The 16652-nt window shown below is 41.6% G+C and overlaps 1 protein-coding gene across 1 annotated transcript in view; it reads left to right on the top strand.

Annotated features, from left to right (window-relative positions):
* The window catches only part of FCRL5 (Fc receptor like 5), a gene marked incomplete at its 5' end in the record, with an annotated part of 85836 nt that overhangs the window by 6512 nt on the left and 62672 nt on the right, over positions 1 to 16652 (top strand). The window contains 3 exons of the mRNA XM_082613444.1: positions 1050 to 1304; positions 1731 to 2009; positions 2826 to 3113. Of these exons, the coding sequence (XP_082469570.1) occupies positions 1050 to 1304; positions 1731 to 2009; positions 2826 to 3113 (822 nt within the window). The remainder of the gene's footprint in view (positions 1 to 1049; positions 1305 to 1730; positions 2010 to 2825; positions 3114 to 16652) is intronic.

Genomic DNA, 16652 nt, shown 5'->3' with positions numbered 1-16652 from the left:
ACATTAGAGTTTAAATGTCTAATATTAATCAACAGACATTCTTACACACACAGTTAAAGAAAGAAGTTTTAGTTTTAGGGGATACAAAAGTGAAGCTGGGGCTTCCCTGGTGGCGCAGTGGTTGAGAGTCCGCCTGCCGATGCAGGGGACATGGGTTTGTGCCCCGGTCCGGGAAGATCCCACATGCCGTGGAGCGGCTGGGCCCGTGAGCCATGGCCGCTGAGCCTGCGCGTCCGGAGCCTGTGCTCCGCAACGGGAGAGGCCACAACAGTGAGAGGCCCGCGTATCGCAAAAAAAAAAACAAAAAACTGAAGCTGTCTTAGGTCCTGCCTTCAAGGGCTTTACATGAATGTACTAAGCACAAAATAGAAAGTGAAAAGTGCCATAAAATAGGAATTCAGAGGTGGGAAATCTCCAGCCTCAGGGCTTGTGTCTTCACCTGTCTTAGGATCTGTCCCTTCTCTATTTCAGAAAATTTAGATCACTCCTCAGGCATTGGTCTATAGGAGCAGGCATTCACTGTATCATCTCAGAGAGAAAGGATAGAACTAGCCTGTAATCAGAATCTGAAGAGCATGAGAGTTTCATGAGTGGACAGCATTCACTGTCTCTTGACCCTGAATTTGTATCTGTGACCATAAGCCCTCTGCATAGCACACTCCAATGCACTGTAACAATTTCTAGTGTATTTCTCCAAGAACTACGTCTTTGATGACTCCTGTTCTGTTATTTGGTGAGCAAGTTGGTGTTGATCTTCTCCGTAATCAATGACGTCAGAGATTCAGTCACACCTCCTCTCAGCTTTTCCGCTCCACGTTAGAAACCTTATATTTTTGAATCTGTCCCTGAATGGTTAAATAGATGTGTTTAGGATTTATTTAGGAATTGTATCTGAAGCTGGTCAACTGATTTGGAAGGAAATGAGTGAGCTTGAGTCAGGAGACTAAATCCTGGGGAAGGAAAAAGGAAGAAAAAAAATCTCTGTAATTCAGGATGCACAGAGGATGGGGTGCCTCAATGATAACGTCTTATCTGTGTGTGGTTTCCAGCCTCCTTCATCCTCCAGGCCCCACATTCTGTGTTTGAAGGTGATGAGTTGGTTCTGAGATGCCGGAAAAGGGCGAGAGAGAAACTGACTGCTGTGAGGTACTTTTGGAATAGAAAAGTTATTTCTGTTTCTAATAAAAGCTTGGATCTTCTGGTATCACAAGCAAGTTTAAACAACAGTGGCTGTTACCAATGCATTGGATCCTTGGAAAATAATCGTGTATTGAGAACAAGTCTCACAAATATTCGAATTCAAGGTAAACACTTCATTTCATACAAATTTGCTTAGCAATGTCAGGGCAGGGTAAATTGGGCACATCCGCGGGGATCTATGTAAGTGGTGTTTTTTGTTTTTTTGGGCTGTGCCGCTCGGCTTGTGGGATCTGTTTAGTTCCGTGACCAGGATCGAACCAGGGTCCTCGGCGGTGAAAGCACAGTGTCCTAACCACTGGACCTCCAGGGAATTCCCTATATAAGTTGATATCATAACAAACTCTGGAAATATTTGAGACCACGTCCTCTAAGAGGCAGAGAAAGTGGAACAATTTGACTTAAATAATCCTGGGAAAGAAAAATGTGATAGAGGGGTCAATAAGTTTGTCTTGCTAGGTGTCTGAAGTTTTCCAGAACCGCGAATCCAAGCCTGCCTCATACTGAGAACTTGATTCACCTCTTCTCTCTAGAGCTATTTCCACGTCCAAAGCTGAAAGTCACAGACTCCCAGCCTACAGAGGGGAATTCTGTAAACCTGAGCTGTAAAACACAGCTTCCTCTAGAGCGGTCAGACGCTCGGCTTCACTTTGTCTTCTTCAGAGACCATGGGGTCATCCTCTCAAACTGGAGTGCGTCCCCAGAACTCCAGGTCACAGCCATCTGGAGAGAAGACTCAGGATCATACTGGTGTGGGGCCATGACCAGCGGCATCCACAAACTCAGCCTCCCGCTTCAGATTGACGTGCAGAGTGAGTGCTGGAGAGCCGGGCTGTGGTATCTCCCCTGACTGCTCCTTCTGGCCCAGTGAGGGTAGGGACTGCCCAGTACAGATGGATTTTGTCATCCTGACAGAGGCACCAGGCTTAGACTGAGAAGTGAGGTAGATAATAAAAGAAATACAGGATTTCATTTCCACCTCTATTTCTCTAAAAACTTAGTCTTTCTTTGAAATTCTAGCACCTTGAAATGACAGAGGTGATTCACGGAGGCAGATACAAGAGTTGGGCAAAACAAAATGAAAATAAGAAACAAAATTCTCTGCTACTGAATTGACAGATTCTAGGATGTCAGATCTTGGGGCAAACTATTTAGAAGACACATATCCACAGAAGTGGACCCTAACCAGTAACAACAAACAGCGTGATATGTAAAGCAGAAGAGAAAGACATACATACACACAGAGATAAATACAATAAATATCAGCTTGTCTTAGGTACCAAAGCAGGACTTCTGGAAACAGATGTGGTCTAAGTCAGTGTGATGATAGCCACTATTGCTATTACTTCTCCCAGGTCAAAATAATTCACACTGACAACTAGGACATGACATAAAACCCAAGTGCTTTTTCAGGGAGACCCAATTTTTCTCTCCTAGAGTCTGTGCATAAGGATGGAAAGGTTACTACATTTAATGATACTCTAGGCCCCAAATCCACAGTCTATGAGCTACCGTGCTAACACCTGCAGAAGAGTATATCTTAAAGTCCCATAAAAAGTGACCCTGTCCAACATCCCAACCCCGTCCTCCTCTCATCATGCCCTCACCTGTTGTCTGTGTTCACACAGGGATCCCCGTGTCTGGAGTGTTCCTGGAGACCCAGCCCCAGGGGGACCAGGCGGTCGAAGGGAAGATGCTGCTCCTTGTCTGCTCTGTGGCTGAAGGCACGGGGAACACCACGTTCTCCTGGCACAGAGGGGACACGAGGGAGAGTCTGGGGCAGAAAAGTCAGCGTTCCCAGAGAGCAGAGCTGGAGATCCCTGTTATCAGGGAGAGCCACGCAGGGGGCTACTACTGCGCAGCTGACAACGGCTATGGCCTCATCCAGAGCGAGGCGGTGAACGTCTCTGTGAGAAGTAAGTTTTAATCCCCATTGACCTTATTTATTCTCAGATTTCTCAAATTAGGGGTGGGCATAGCCAACACTATCTTTGTGATTCTCATTTTTCTATTTCCATTTTGCCATTTTCCACTGCGATATTCACTCTTTTCCATTATACCAGGTTATAAGGAGGTACTACAGTGAGGGAATGCTGGCCAGGGGCCATTTCATCTCTTGGGGATGATTCTGTGTGCCTGTACGCTGATCCATTGCGTGTTGCTCTCAAACTGCAGTCTTATGTCATTAGCAGTGTTTTAGGGTAGAGTATAGGTCCTTCATCCTAAACGTCAACTATACTCTTCTTTTGGTAATCCTCCATAGGACCAAAGACATAAAACATCCCTTTACTCCATTACTGTAGGTCTAAGAGTGTGTCAATACCAACTTGTTTGCAGGTCAGGAAACTTACAAGTACCAAGAGCAAATACAGAGCCCCATTATGTCCACAGAGGAGATAAGCCTTCCTTTGGGATAGCACAGTCATAGTTTATATCTTTACCTTCCTCTGTCTCCAAGGAGTCATACTAGGTCAAACCAGGCTCCCACTCAGCTCCCCTGGGACTAAAGAAATGGTTTCTATGGGGCTTCAATTCATCCTCTCTCTCAGGTTCAGTTGCACCCCAGGCTATCCAATAAAGCTAGCTTTTATGGAGGAACTACTGGAAAGCTAGATTTCCCTGCTTTCCTTTACAGTAAAACCCCTTAAAAGAGTTATCTCTACTCACTCTCTTTCCTTCTGTTTTCTCTCAAACCCATCACCCTGAGGCTTGCCTCACTCCAATGGTACTTCTATACCTATTCATCAGATACCCCTTTTAAGGTGGTTTTTTTTTTTTTTTTTACTGGATCCCCATCACATTTTAAAAAAAATAAATTTATTTATTTTATTTTTGGCTGTGTTGGGTTTTTGTTGCTGCGTGCGGGCTTTCTCTAGTTGTGGTGAGCAGGGGCTACTCTTCGTTGTGGTATGTGGACTTCTCATTGCAGTGGCTTCTCTTGTTGCAGAGCACGGGATCTAGGCGCGAGGGCTTCAGTAGTTGTGGCACGCGGGCTCAGTAGTTCTGGCTCGTGGGCTCTAGAGCACAGGCTCAATAGTTGTGGTGCATGGGCTTGATTGCTCTGTGGCACGTGGGATCTTCCCGGAACAGGGCTTGAACCCGTGTCCCCTACATTGGCAGGCGGATTCTCTAGATCCTCCAACTGTAATATACCTGCAAGTCCAGATAGCTCTACCTTCAAAGTATCACCAGAATATGACTAATTCCCACCACTTCCACTGCTACCACCTGATCCAAGCCACCTGGATGATTGCAATAACACTGATTTTCTGCTTCGCCTGTGGCTCCACACAACCTATTCTCAACACAGTATCAGAAGGAACTCTAAATCATAAATCAGATCATGTTACTCTTCTGCTCAATATCCTCCCATGGCTTCCCATCTCCTTCAGAGGGAGAGCCAATGTCCTCTCAACGTCCCACCAGATCCTGATGATCTGGCTATCCTGCTATTCTGACCTGATGGCCCACCACTCTCTCCTCACCTTCTCCACTCTAGCCACCATTGCCCCCTGTCTCTTCTTCAAAACTTCCAGTCACACTCCAACCTCAGGGCCTTTGCACTACTTTTCCCCAATATCTTTATGCTCATCCCCTCACTTCCTCCAGGACCTTACTCACCTTCTCAATGAGACCTTCCCAGCCACCCTATATAACATAGCAGCTCTTCACCAAGGCCCTCCCTCTCCAAGTCTTGCTTGATTCTTCCCCACAGCATGTGTCACCAACTGCCATGCCATGCAGTCTTCTTCTGTCTCTTTCCACACCTCCCATAGTAGCCTCATAAAGGTAAATCTCTATTTTGACCATATTTTATCCCAAGTGCCTATTCCACTGCTTAGCTCCTATTAGGCATTCAATAAACATTTACTGAATGAATAAGTTTTACACATATCATTTTTGCTTATCATAGTCATAATCCTAGAAAATAAGATAGTATCATCTCCATTTTACAGAAAAGGAGTGTGAAACTCAGAAAGGTTTGGTAATTTGCCTATGGTCACAAAGCTTATACCTGGCAGCCCAGATTTCAACCTCGACACAATCTTTTAGCTCAAAGAGACAGAGATCTTTCCCTCTGTCTGACTTGTCATACTTAGCATAATGACCTCAAGCTTCATTCACATTGTTGCAAATGGCAGAATTTTCCTTCTTATGGCTGTCTAATATTCCATCATATTCACATTCCATCATGATGGAATATTATATATATATATACCAGATTTTCTTTGTCCATTCATACATCAATGCACACTTAGGTTGCACATGTCTTGGTTATTATAAATAATGCTGCAATAAACATGGGGATGCAGATATCTCTTCAAGACAGTAATTCCATTTCCTTTGGATATATATGTAGAAGTGGGATTGCTAGATCATATAGTAGTTCTATTTTTTTTAAAGTTTTGAGGATCCTGCATACTGTTTTCCATTGTGGTTGCACAGGTTTACATTCTCACCAACAGTGTACAAGGATTTTCTTCTCTCCACATCCTTACCAACACTTGTTATTTCTAGTCTTCTTCTTTTTTTTTAAGTTATAGGGAATAAAGTTTATTTTGGCAGAGAGTGCTAAACAAAATTAAAGTTGCATACATTAGTAATATAACTCAACGGCCTTAATTTAGTGTAAGTGTGACACATTTTCTTGCTTTCCTATGTTCTGCTAAATCACCATAATGTAGACTGCTTTATTAAACTGAAATGCTGAAATTTAATTTTACTGTTTTTTGGGGTTTTTTTTTTTTGCTTTTTTGTTTTGTTTTTTTTTTGTTTGTTTGTTTTTTGTGTGGTATGCGGGCCTCTCACTGTTGTGGCCTCTCCCGTTGCAGAGCACAGGCTCCGGACACACAGGCTCAGTGGCCATGGCTCACGGGCCTAGCTGTTCCGCGGCATGTGGGATCTTCCCAGACCGGGGCACAAACTCATGTCCCCTGCATCGGCAGGCGGACTCTCAACCACTGCGCCACCAGGGAAGCCCAATTTTACTGTTTTTGCTTACGCTCTGGTTCTAAACAAACTTTATAAAAAATGCCATTGTAACAGGTGTGAGGTGCTACCTCACTGTGGTTTTGATTTGCATTTCCCCAATGATTAGTGATGTTGAACACCTTTTCATGAACCTGTTAGCTTTTGCATGTCTTCTTTGTAAAAATGTCTATTCAAATCCTTTGTCCATTTTAAAATTGGATTATTTGAGGGTTTTTTTGCTATGGAGTTGTATGACTTCCTTATATTATTGTATATTAACCTCTTAACAGATACATGATTTCCATGTATTTTCTCCCATTCTGTAGATTGCTTTTTCATTTTGCTGATTATTTCTTTTGCTGTGCAGAAGCTTTTTAATTTGTTGTAGTACTATTTGTGTATTTTCACTTTTGTTGCTTGTGCTTACAGTATCATATCCAAAAAGTCATTGCCAAGGCTAATGTCAAGGAGCTTTTCCCCTATGTTTTCTTCTAGGAGTTTTATGGTTTCAGGTCTTACATTTAAGTCTTTAATACATTTAAAGTTAATTTTTGTGAGTAGTATAAGATGGAAGTCCAGTTTCATTCTTTTACGTGTGAATATCAAGTTTCCCCAGAGATTATCTTCTTCACTGAGTATTCTTGGCTCTCTTATCCAATATTAGTTGACGGTATATGCATGGGTTTATGTCTGGCCTCTTAATTCTGTTCCACTGATTTATGTATCTGTTTTTATGCTAACACCAAGTTGTTTTGGTTACTCTAGTTTTGTTATATGGTTTGAAATCAAGAAGTGTGAAGCCTCCAACTTTGTTCTTTTGTTACAGGATTGCTTTGGCTATTTGGTGTCTTTTGTGGTTCCATACAATAATTTTTTTTAATTTCTGTAAAAAATGCCATTGGAATCTTGATAGGGATTGTAGTGAATCTGTGGATGACTTTGGATAGTATGGACATTTTAACAATATTAATTCTTCCAATCCACAGACGTGGGATATCTTTCCATATTTGTGTCTTCTTCGATTTTTTTCAACAATATCTTATAGTTTTCAATATACAGGTCTTTCACCTCCTTGGTTAAATTTACTAGTAAGTATTGTATTACTTTTGATGTTATTGAAAATGGGATTGTTTTGTTTATTTCTTCTTTGGGTAATTCATTGTTACATGGATAGAAACACAGCTGATTTTTGTATGTTGATTTTGTATCCTGCAACTGTAGTGAATTTGTTTATTAGCTCTAACAGATTTTTTGTGGAGTCTTTAGGATTTTCTTTATATAAGATCATATCATCTGTAAATGGAGACAATTTTTCTTCTTCCTTTCCATTCTGGAGGCCTTCTATTATTTTTTTCTTGCCTGATTCTTCTGGTTAGGACTTCTAGAACTATGTTGAATAGGAGTGGTGAGAGAGGACACCCTTGCCTTGGAGAATGGATCCAATGGAAAAATCAGAATTCCCCAACAATTTAGTTTATTCCTTCCATCAGTTTCTTTCCCACCTCCCCTTCAAAGCACGTAAGACTCAGGCTTCTATGAGGAAGGAAACTGGTGGCATTTCATTGTGGTGTCCCAATACATTTTTTTAATGGAGAGCAATCTCAGAGTTACTGCTGGTTCAGCTAGTGCCCTAATCAGTGGTAATATTTGCTTTCTTTCTCAGGCAGGCTGCTGTTCCAAAGTTAGGTGCTGCCAAGCCACTGTCGCATAACATCTTTCCAGATGTCTAGGGGAAATTTCCAAAAGGCCAAAGTACAGAATAGATAGAGAGATAGAGAGGCAGATGTAGATTTCCCCCCAAATATTAATTTCTGAAATGATGTCTGGGGGTCAGTGGAGGGAGCTGTCTACCTTTCTCCCGTTTGCCACAATCCACCCAGGCTCTTGTCTTCTACCCCTTCACAGTGAGTCACTTCCTGTCACATACAGGCTCAGGGCTGTGCTGCCCACAAGTAGAAACCTGCTTCCTGTGCCACACCAGTCCTAGCCTAGTCCTCAAAGGCCCCCATGAGTCCTCATCTTTTAGATTCTTCCCTCTACCAGGGCTCAGGGCCCCAGCCAAGCTGAGGAAAGGTTCCAGGGCTCCAGGCCCTAGACCCCTCCCCTAGAGGCTCATACAGGCTTTTCCCCTCCAGGTACCCCAGGGATAAGAAGAGGCCTTGTTGCAGCGGGAACCACTGGGGGGACATTCAGCGTTCTCCTGGCTGTGGCCCTGCTGTTTTACTGCTGGCACCAGAGGAAACTAGGTTTGTGTTCTCTCTTACCTTTTGCTAGAGCCCATGCCCTGTCCCTGCCTCAGACACTCCAGCTCATCCCAACCTCATAACAGCCATGCCACCGTTCTCTACCTCACCACCCCAGCGCTCATAGACACACTCATACTCTTCCTTGAAATGGCAATTTCCTTAATAGGTATCTAGTCTAATTTACAAAGCTTCAAGTGAAAGGTAGGGAGGAAATAAACATTTTAATGTGAAGTTTCAAAAACTTTAAATGGTTTCCTTGGGTAGTTTCTTTGGTCCAAACAGACTGGTCAACTAGATGCTTCAGCCCATCCTACATCCCCTATAAGTGGACAATCAAAATAAACTGAAAGCCCCTATGAAGAAATGACTGAGAATGGGAGCTGGCTAATCTTTATCCCTCTTCTTCCTCAGAGACTTCCCAGAGTCAAAGCCTGAAACCAGCACCTTGTGGTCCAATGGCTCTGCTCTCCACAGGTCAGGCCGCTGCCTCCCCCTCTACCTGGTGGAGGGAGTTTCTCCCTTGTACTATCTGCCATGTGCTTCCAAAGGCTTCTTGCTTTAACCCAGGTCAGGCTAGTTTCAGATGCCAGGAAACCTGATGTAGAAGACAGGCACAGAAACTTTTTCAGCTCTAGTATAATTACCCATCCTTCATCACTGTCTTTTAATTTAATTCAATTCAACTCAACTCACCAGGTCCTTCTGAGCACCTGCTATGTGCCCTGCATTGGGCTGAATGTAGGGAGCTTTGGACCTTTGACTGTGAGTCTCCTTAATGAGCTTGAGCCTGAGGTTCCTCTGGGCATAACCACAGATGCTCCTGGAACTCCATCTACAACCCCTCACTACTCTGCAAGAAAGACAATTTGGCTATATTTAGTATTTCCTGAGGTATATCAACACAGCCTTGAACCTTAATCAAGTCTCAAATAATTGCATATTCAACATAGAAATGTGTAGCCCTGTCCCCAGCAAGTTATATGCTTTGTTCAGTTCTTTTTCACATCGTTTTCATGAGAATATGAGACTGGGCCCATGTTTGAAATAACTTTCTGATGACCTCTCTTAGGCAGTGCATGTGTGTGAAATATTTGAGAATGAGCTCCCTCTGCTGACACAAGTCTGCCTTCGTTTTATTTTGCAGGAGATGGTTCTCTGGGAGACACAACCAGGTGAGGCCTCAGCATTCTGGTTTCCCAAGAATAAAATGTGCAGAACTGTGGGGCTGCAAGTTTAGGTTAAGTGATTTCTCTGTGTCCCTGTGTCTAGATACTCCCATTTTCACATTCCTTGAAATGGCCACAATCACAGCTTCCTAGAATCCTTCTAATAGTTTGTATAATGGATTTTGCATGTATTTAGATCAGTTTCTTATTTGAAATTTATCCATTTATCTGAATGGATGATACCAAAGGTTATAGATTTTCTAGGTTGCCACAGAATATTTCTGGTGCAAATAGTCCTATAGTTAAGCAACGTGTTACTATAACTATGTATAAAATGACTATTAATTCTAGACTCTCTAGAGGAACCTCAGCTTCTAGGAATTTTCTTTTTGCCCCACATGTGCTCATATACTCATCAGATTTTGTGTTTTTAAATTTGGTTTGGAAAATATGGTCTTCTTCTTTCTGTGTCAGTGCCTCAGTCTTTTTTTTTTTTTTTTTTTTTTTTTGCGGTACGTGGGCCTCTCACTGTTGTGGCCTCTCCCGTTGCGGAGCACAGGCTCCGGACGCGCAGGCTCAGCAGTCATGGCTCATGGGCCCAGCTGCTCTGCGGCATGTGGGATCTTCCTGGACCGGGGCACGAACCCGTGTCCCCTGCATTAGCAGGCAGACTCTCAACCACTGCGCCACCAGGGAAGCCCAGTGCCTCAGTCTCATAGTCAGGGACTTGGAGCATGGATTATGTCTAATTTCTTCTTGAACTGTCCAGATAGAATGCTTTGAGGACACTTCCTCCTGATGATGAAGCTGGGTTTTTTTAGCCAACTGAGAGTGACCATTCTATCTATGAGATCATCATTCCTATGATGTTAGAGACTCTTCTGGCCTTGTTCTGCTGACTTCTCCACATTCCTTTTTGTCTCTGCATATCCCACTCTTGTGCATATTATAATGTTCCAAGGATGATTATGTGTTTCTGTGCCTCACAGGAGACCCCTGACCCTAGGCCCAGGAGTATCTTTCCATCCCATGTGCCCTGACCCAGTGGAGCTGCAGCAGTTGTATGTCAATGGTAAGGATTTCCTGGTAGGAAACTGCTCCCAGCCTGAGCCAGGGAGAGATACTTTGTTTTGAGGCCTGGCAAAGGCCCCTGGTCTCCCTAAGTATCCCAAACTCAGACATTCACAATAAATAATTGCTTAGGAAGAAGCATCTGCAGCATACCCCACTGACTGGGGCAGCTTAGAAAGTGTTGCTTTTTTTGTTCTCAGTGCACCCCAAAGAAAGAGACCTGGTATATTCTGAGATCCAGATTATTCAACCTGGGGAAGAAGGAAAAGGTAAGTCACTGGGGAGAGATTCTTGCTGCAAACTATATTCATTCATTCGACCCATATTTACTGAGCACCTCCTATGTGATGGGTACCGCTTTAAGTAAAGGGAGTAAATCAGTGAACAAGGCAGACAAAAATCCCTACAGTGTGATGCTTAGATTCTGAAGAGAGAAGACAAACACAGAAAACTACATAGCATATCTTTGCTGATGATCAGAACAAAAATTAAACATCCTTCTAACAGATATTGTAATCATGAAGGTGTATGTACAAAGATTTCCCTTAAGTAATGAATGAATGATTGCAATGCACCTATTATGTGATAAGGATATATATGCATTATAATATATATAAATATACATACGTATGTATATGTTTAGTTAATCCATATAAAAACCCTGTGTAACCAGTATACTGAACAAGCAAGACTCATGACTTAATTACAAAAATCTTCCGTCTCCCACTGTCTGTTTAAACTTTCTTCTGTGAGAGATCTTCTCGGGCACTCAGGGTGAAAATTCTGGCAGCCAAAGTCTTTCCAAAACATTATCTTAGACAATAGACAGTAAGTGGACACTTTATGTCATAGTCTCTGTTAAGTAACTAGAACACCTAGTTTGAAGATGTTAAGCAAAACTTTCCCCTCTCCTAGTTCAGGCAAATTTCAGAATGGAAGCTGGCAATGGTAGGGATGAGGGGGAGGACCAGGCAGAGTTGGCCTCTTTGTTTCTTTTGTTGGCTTCCCCTAATTAACCTGGAGAAAGGAGTGGGAAAGGAGTTACTCCAGCTGGTATTTTGGAAGCTGGCTTCTGCCTCTCTGGGATGGCAGATGGTTAAGCAGGCACTCCCCTGTATAAGGTACATGTGTGGTCTCTTGAGGTTTCCTGCTGGATCCCTCCTTCCTAAAATTCCTTTGGCACAGCTGGTGCATTTCTAATTCCAGGAGTTGTTTGTGACTCCTTCACTGGCCTCACCTCCAGTCAATCACATCCAGCTTCCTGCTGCTGGATTCCCTTGGTACCTGGAGGCCCTATTGAACAGGACCCAAAGTGACCATACTCCTGCTTGTTCTGTCCCCCATGTGGACCACATCTGTCCTTGGGGACACCTGGGAATTTCAGGTCCTTGCTGACCCAGCAGCTTTCTTCTGATCCCACTACCAGTCATGAGTCAGAACTCTCAACACTCTAGATAAGGGTGTTGAAATATTTTTTATTATTATCTGCAGTAAGAAACGCAAATTGTACTGTTAAGCAGTGTGAATGTGCACACACTCACACACACAAACACACACATAACTGAACTAAAGTTTTAGGAGACAATACTTAGTGTGATGCACTCTGTTTTCTATTCTACTCATTGATTGTTTTAATCAGCTTTATTGAGGTATAATCGACATACAATATAATTCTCTACATTTAAACGCACAGTTCAAATTATTTTAATAAATGCATCCATTCACAGAACCACCGCCACAATCACGATGTTGAACATTTCCAACAGCCCAGAAAATCCTTTCATGCTCCTTTGCAGTTAATCTCCTCCCAGCTTCACCCCTGGCAACCACGAATCTGCCTTCTGTCCTATAGTTTTGCTTTTCTATAATTTCATATCAATGGAATCTTATGTAATGGAATCTTTAGGTCTGGATTCTTTCACTTAACAAAATGTTTTGCAATTCATCCACATTCTAGCATATTATAAGTAGTTCACTATTTTTTTTGTCATGTAAAAAGCTATGCACATTTAATGTATACAACTCATGAGTTTGGAGATAAATTAACACCAAGGAAGCCATCACCACCATTAAGGCCATAGATATATACATCATCTTCCAAAGTTTCCTTCCACACACTTGATGATGATGATGATGATAATGATGATGATGATGATAATGATGATGATGATGACGATGATGATGTGTGGTAAAAACACTAAACATAAGATTTACCTTCTAAGCAAACTTTAAGTATACAATAGAATATAGTTAGCTGTAGGCACTATGCTGTATAGTATATCTCCAGAATTTATTCATCCTTCGTAACTCAAACTTTGTACCTTTTGAGCAATACCTCTAGTCTCCTTTCCCCCAGCCCCTTGGAACCACCATTCTACTCTCTGCTTCTATGACTTTGAGAATATACAGTATTTGTCTTTCTGTATTTGGCTTATTTTTCTTAGAATAATGTCCTCTAGGTCCATCTGTGTTGTCACAAAAGACAGGATTTCCTTCTTTTTTAAGGTGGAACAATATTCCATTGTGTGTGTGTGCCTGTGTGTGTCTGTGTGTGTCTGTGTGTGTATCCTACTTCCTTTATGTATTCATCCATCAATAAACATTTAAGTTGTTTCCATATCTTGGTTATTATGAATAGTGCTGTGATCTCTTCAAGATCCTGATTTCAATTCCCTTGGATATGTACTCAGAAGTGGGATTGCTGGATCACATGAGAGTTTTATTTAAAAATTTTTAAGAAACCTCCATACAGTTTTCCATAGTAGCAGTACCAATTTGCACTCCCACCAACAGTGTACCAGAATTTCTTTTTCTCCACATCCTTGCCAACACTTGTTATCTTTTGTCTTTTTAATGATAGCCATCCTAACAGGTGTGAGGTGATATCTCACTGTGGTTTTGATTTGTGTGATTACTGATGTTGAGCACCTCTTCAATAACTGTTGGCCATTTGTATGTCTTCTTTAAAGAAACATCTATTCAGAACCTTTGCCCATTATAAAATTGAGTTATTGTTATTGTTGTTATTTTAGCTATTGAGTCCTACGAATTCCTTATATATTTTGCATATGAATTCCTTATCTGATATATGGTTTGCAAGTATTTTCTTCCATTTTGTAAGCTGCCTCTTCTACCTGTAGCACCTCTCCAGTATTTCTGTGCCTAGTAGAAATTTCAGTTGTAACGTGATCCTGAACTTGGTTTACAAATGAGGCTAAGGACTTTTACAAGGTCACAAGCCAGTAAAAGACTAAGTCTTCTGTTTTGCTATAGTATTTGCTGCATATAGTGCTTATTGCTATATTTGACTAACATGCATCATCTGAACACCTGCTTTGTCTGTTACTTTTATTTCTCAGCCATCCCCACTACTCAGGACCTTTTGAATGATAGAACTGCCACCAATTTGATTGGGTTAATTGGGTACATCTTATAGAGTCACCTTGATCAGTTGCTGCTCTTCACACTCTGTCCTTGACATATTTGTCAAAACACCACTGAAGCTGAACACTCTGTTGGTGGACGAGTTATATTTTAGGCACTTTATGTGTTGATGATCTGTAGCAAGATTTCTTCACCAGTGCCTCAGTGTTTGCATGAAGCCCCTGAAATTTTATGCAAATTTCCATGCATATGTCTATTGTTCTGGGGAGGGAGTACATAGCTTCTATCAGGTCATTAAAAAGATCTGTAAACCCAGAAGGTCTATGGTAAAAATATAATGAAAAAGAGAGAGTTCCAGGATGTATCTTTTTCCCCAAGCTCTATCTCTCCATAAAATTACTATATATAGCTCTCATGATTCTACCTTCTCTGAGATTCTTAATTTCTAATATGCAGGATGTGACAAATCATACCTGCTAAACTTTTCTCTCACTATGGCTCAACCTCTAAGAAACTTTGGCAATAAAATCAATAGCCAGAACATGCTAATGTAAGAGAATTTTTCTCACAGGGCATACATTTTAAGAGGTCTAGTGGGAACTTGCAGAACAAGCAGGGGTTGGACTTCAAGGTTGGTAAGATGGAAGTTAAGAGAGGCAAGAATTGTAACTAAGAGAGAAATTATCTCTTAACATCTGGTAAAGGAAGGGAGTGAGGCTTCTTTCTGTGGTATTGAAGGAGAACATTATAGATCAAGGGAGCCTGAAAAGGACATGCAGAGGGCTGGGTTAAGAAATGGTAAAACAAAATCACACGTGTTGTAGGACATGTTGGGAGTCAGGGAGGAGAAAACATGACAATCAATGCAAAAGGTCCAGTGACTCCCAGATTCTGGGAAATAAGCTATAAGACTGAGTTCTGAGTGGATCCAAATACTCCTCATAGTTCAGTGGTTTCCTTTTCTTCCACAGGAAATACCTTCAGAACATCTCTAGAGGACCAGGTGAGTTTCATTTCCTGACTGTTTTCTCTCCCACTACTGCTTATAGCCCCATACTCCTTCTCCTTCCAGTTCTTCTTCTATCTTTTTTTCCACCCCAGCATGCCTCAATTGTCTACTCTGAGGTGAAGACACAGCTCCAAGATGATTCAGCTGGAAATGTCAGCTCTAAAGATGAAGATGTCATGGAAAATTACAAGAGTGTCCTACTCATGTGACTTGTCCCTGATCCCAAGACCCAGCTCAGTGCAGTCCTTGAGGTCTCTAGAGTGACCAAATAGTTCCAACTTTCCGGTTCTTCTTGCCCATGTACATTCACTCCCAGGACTTCTGATTCACCCACTCTGATGCCATGATGGGAAAGCCCCTCAAAGACGTCACTGAAATGACTAGGGTCCATGGTTAAAAGAAGAGCCTGTGTACCTGCTCTGAGCCTAACCTAATGTGTTCCCTAGGGTGTGATTTAGGGGAAAGGAATAAGAAGGGAGAAGGACTGCTGCTGAAAAACAGAAGCACAAATTTTGGAGAACTGGGAGTTGCATCTATACAGAAGGGACCAAGTGACTCAGGTCTCTGTTTAATACATCTTCAACAATTCTCCCACTGGGGAATCAGCTGCATCAATTAGTTTCACTATGAGTGGCTGCATGTGTACTTTACAGGCAATGCATAACCCCATCCCTCCTGCTTACACTGTTTACACTGTCAAGATTCAGTTGCAGGCAGAAGAATCCAGTCCAAGTGGTTTACAGCTAAAGAAATTTAAAAGTTTATATTAACTACTTATAAAAATCATTAGAAGACCTGAAGAAGCAGGCTCTAGACTGAGTTTCCAAAAGCAAAAGTTAATTATGTTAATGTTATTAGGGACAAAGATTTTTAACATTGGAGACAAGAAATACAAATATAAAATTTTAAAGTTAAGTAACTTTAAGTAACCCCAAAAACCTAAATTTGAATTGGAAATGTTAGTACAAACTGACGACAAACCTTGCCTTTTAAAAAAATATATTTATTTCCTAGTTCTGTCCACTGGAAATGTCTAGAAATAATTAACAACTCAATAACAATGAGCACCCATTGCACATGTTGTAGTCTCTTAATACTATTCCCTACTCAAAGGATACAGAGCTGCCTTCCTTGTAGGAGCTGTATCTTTGAGTTATCAAATAGGTGACGTTAGAAAAATTCTTCCAATAGACGAAGAAAGACTGAAAGAAATAGAAAACGACTATTTTGTGTGAATGTTTCATGCTACTGATCAAGTTGACATACAAAAACCAGCCTAATATTATATGCCTCCTGATGGAATTACCCAATACCACCTACAAAGTATTTATGCCTGAAATATCAAAACTGAATCCACTCAAGTCGCTAGGTCTAACTATCAGTTTACAGGAAATAAATGGGACAAAGGACTATGTTAAATAGCACCATGGGATTTCAATCAGAAAAATCTAAACTATGGAAAAATTCTACAGGACAAATGACCTGGTTTCTTCAACAAACAAATGACTGAAGGAAAGAAGGAAGGAAGGAAAGAGGGAAGACCTATAAATTAAATGAGACTTGAGACATGTCAGTCAAAAGGAATAAGTGAAGCTGGACTCAAACAAA

The sequence above is a fragment of the Mesoplodon mirus genome, assembly GCF_964341445.2.
Source record: "Mesoplodon mirus genome assembly, chromosome: 3".
In the NCBI taxonomy this organism is placed as follows: Eukaryota; Metazoa; Chordata; class Mammalia; order Artiodactyla; family Ziphiidae; genus Mesoplodon; species Mesoplodon mirus.
Note: the sequence above shows the minus strand (reverse complement) of the source record. Positions and strands in the feature narration are given on the sequence as shown.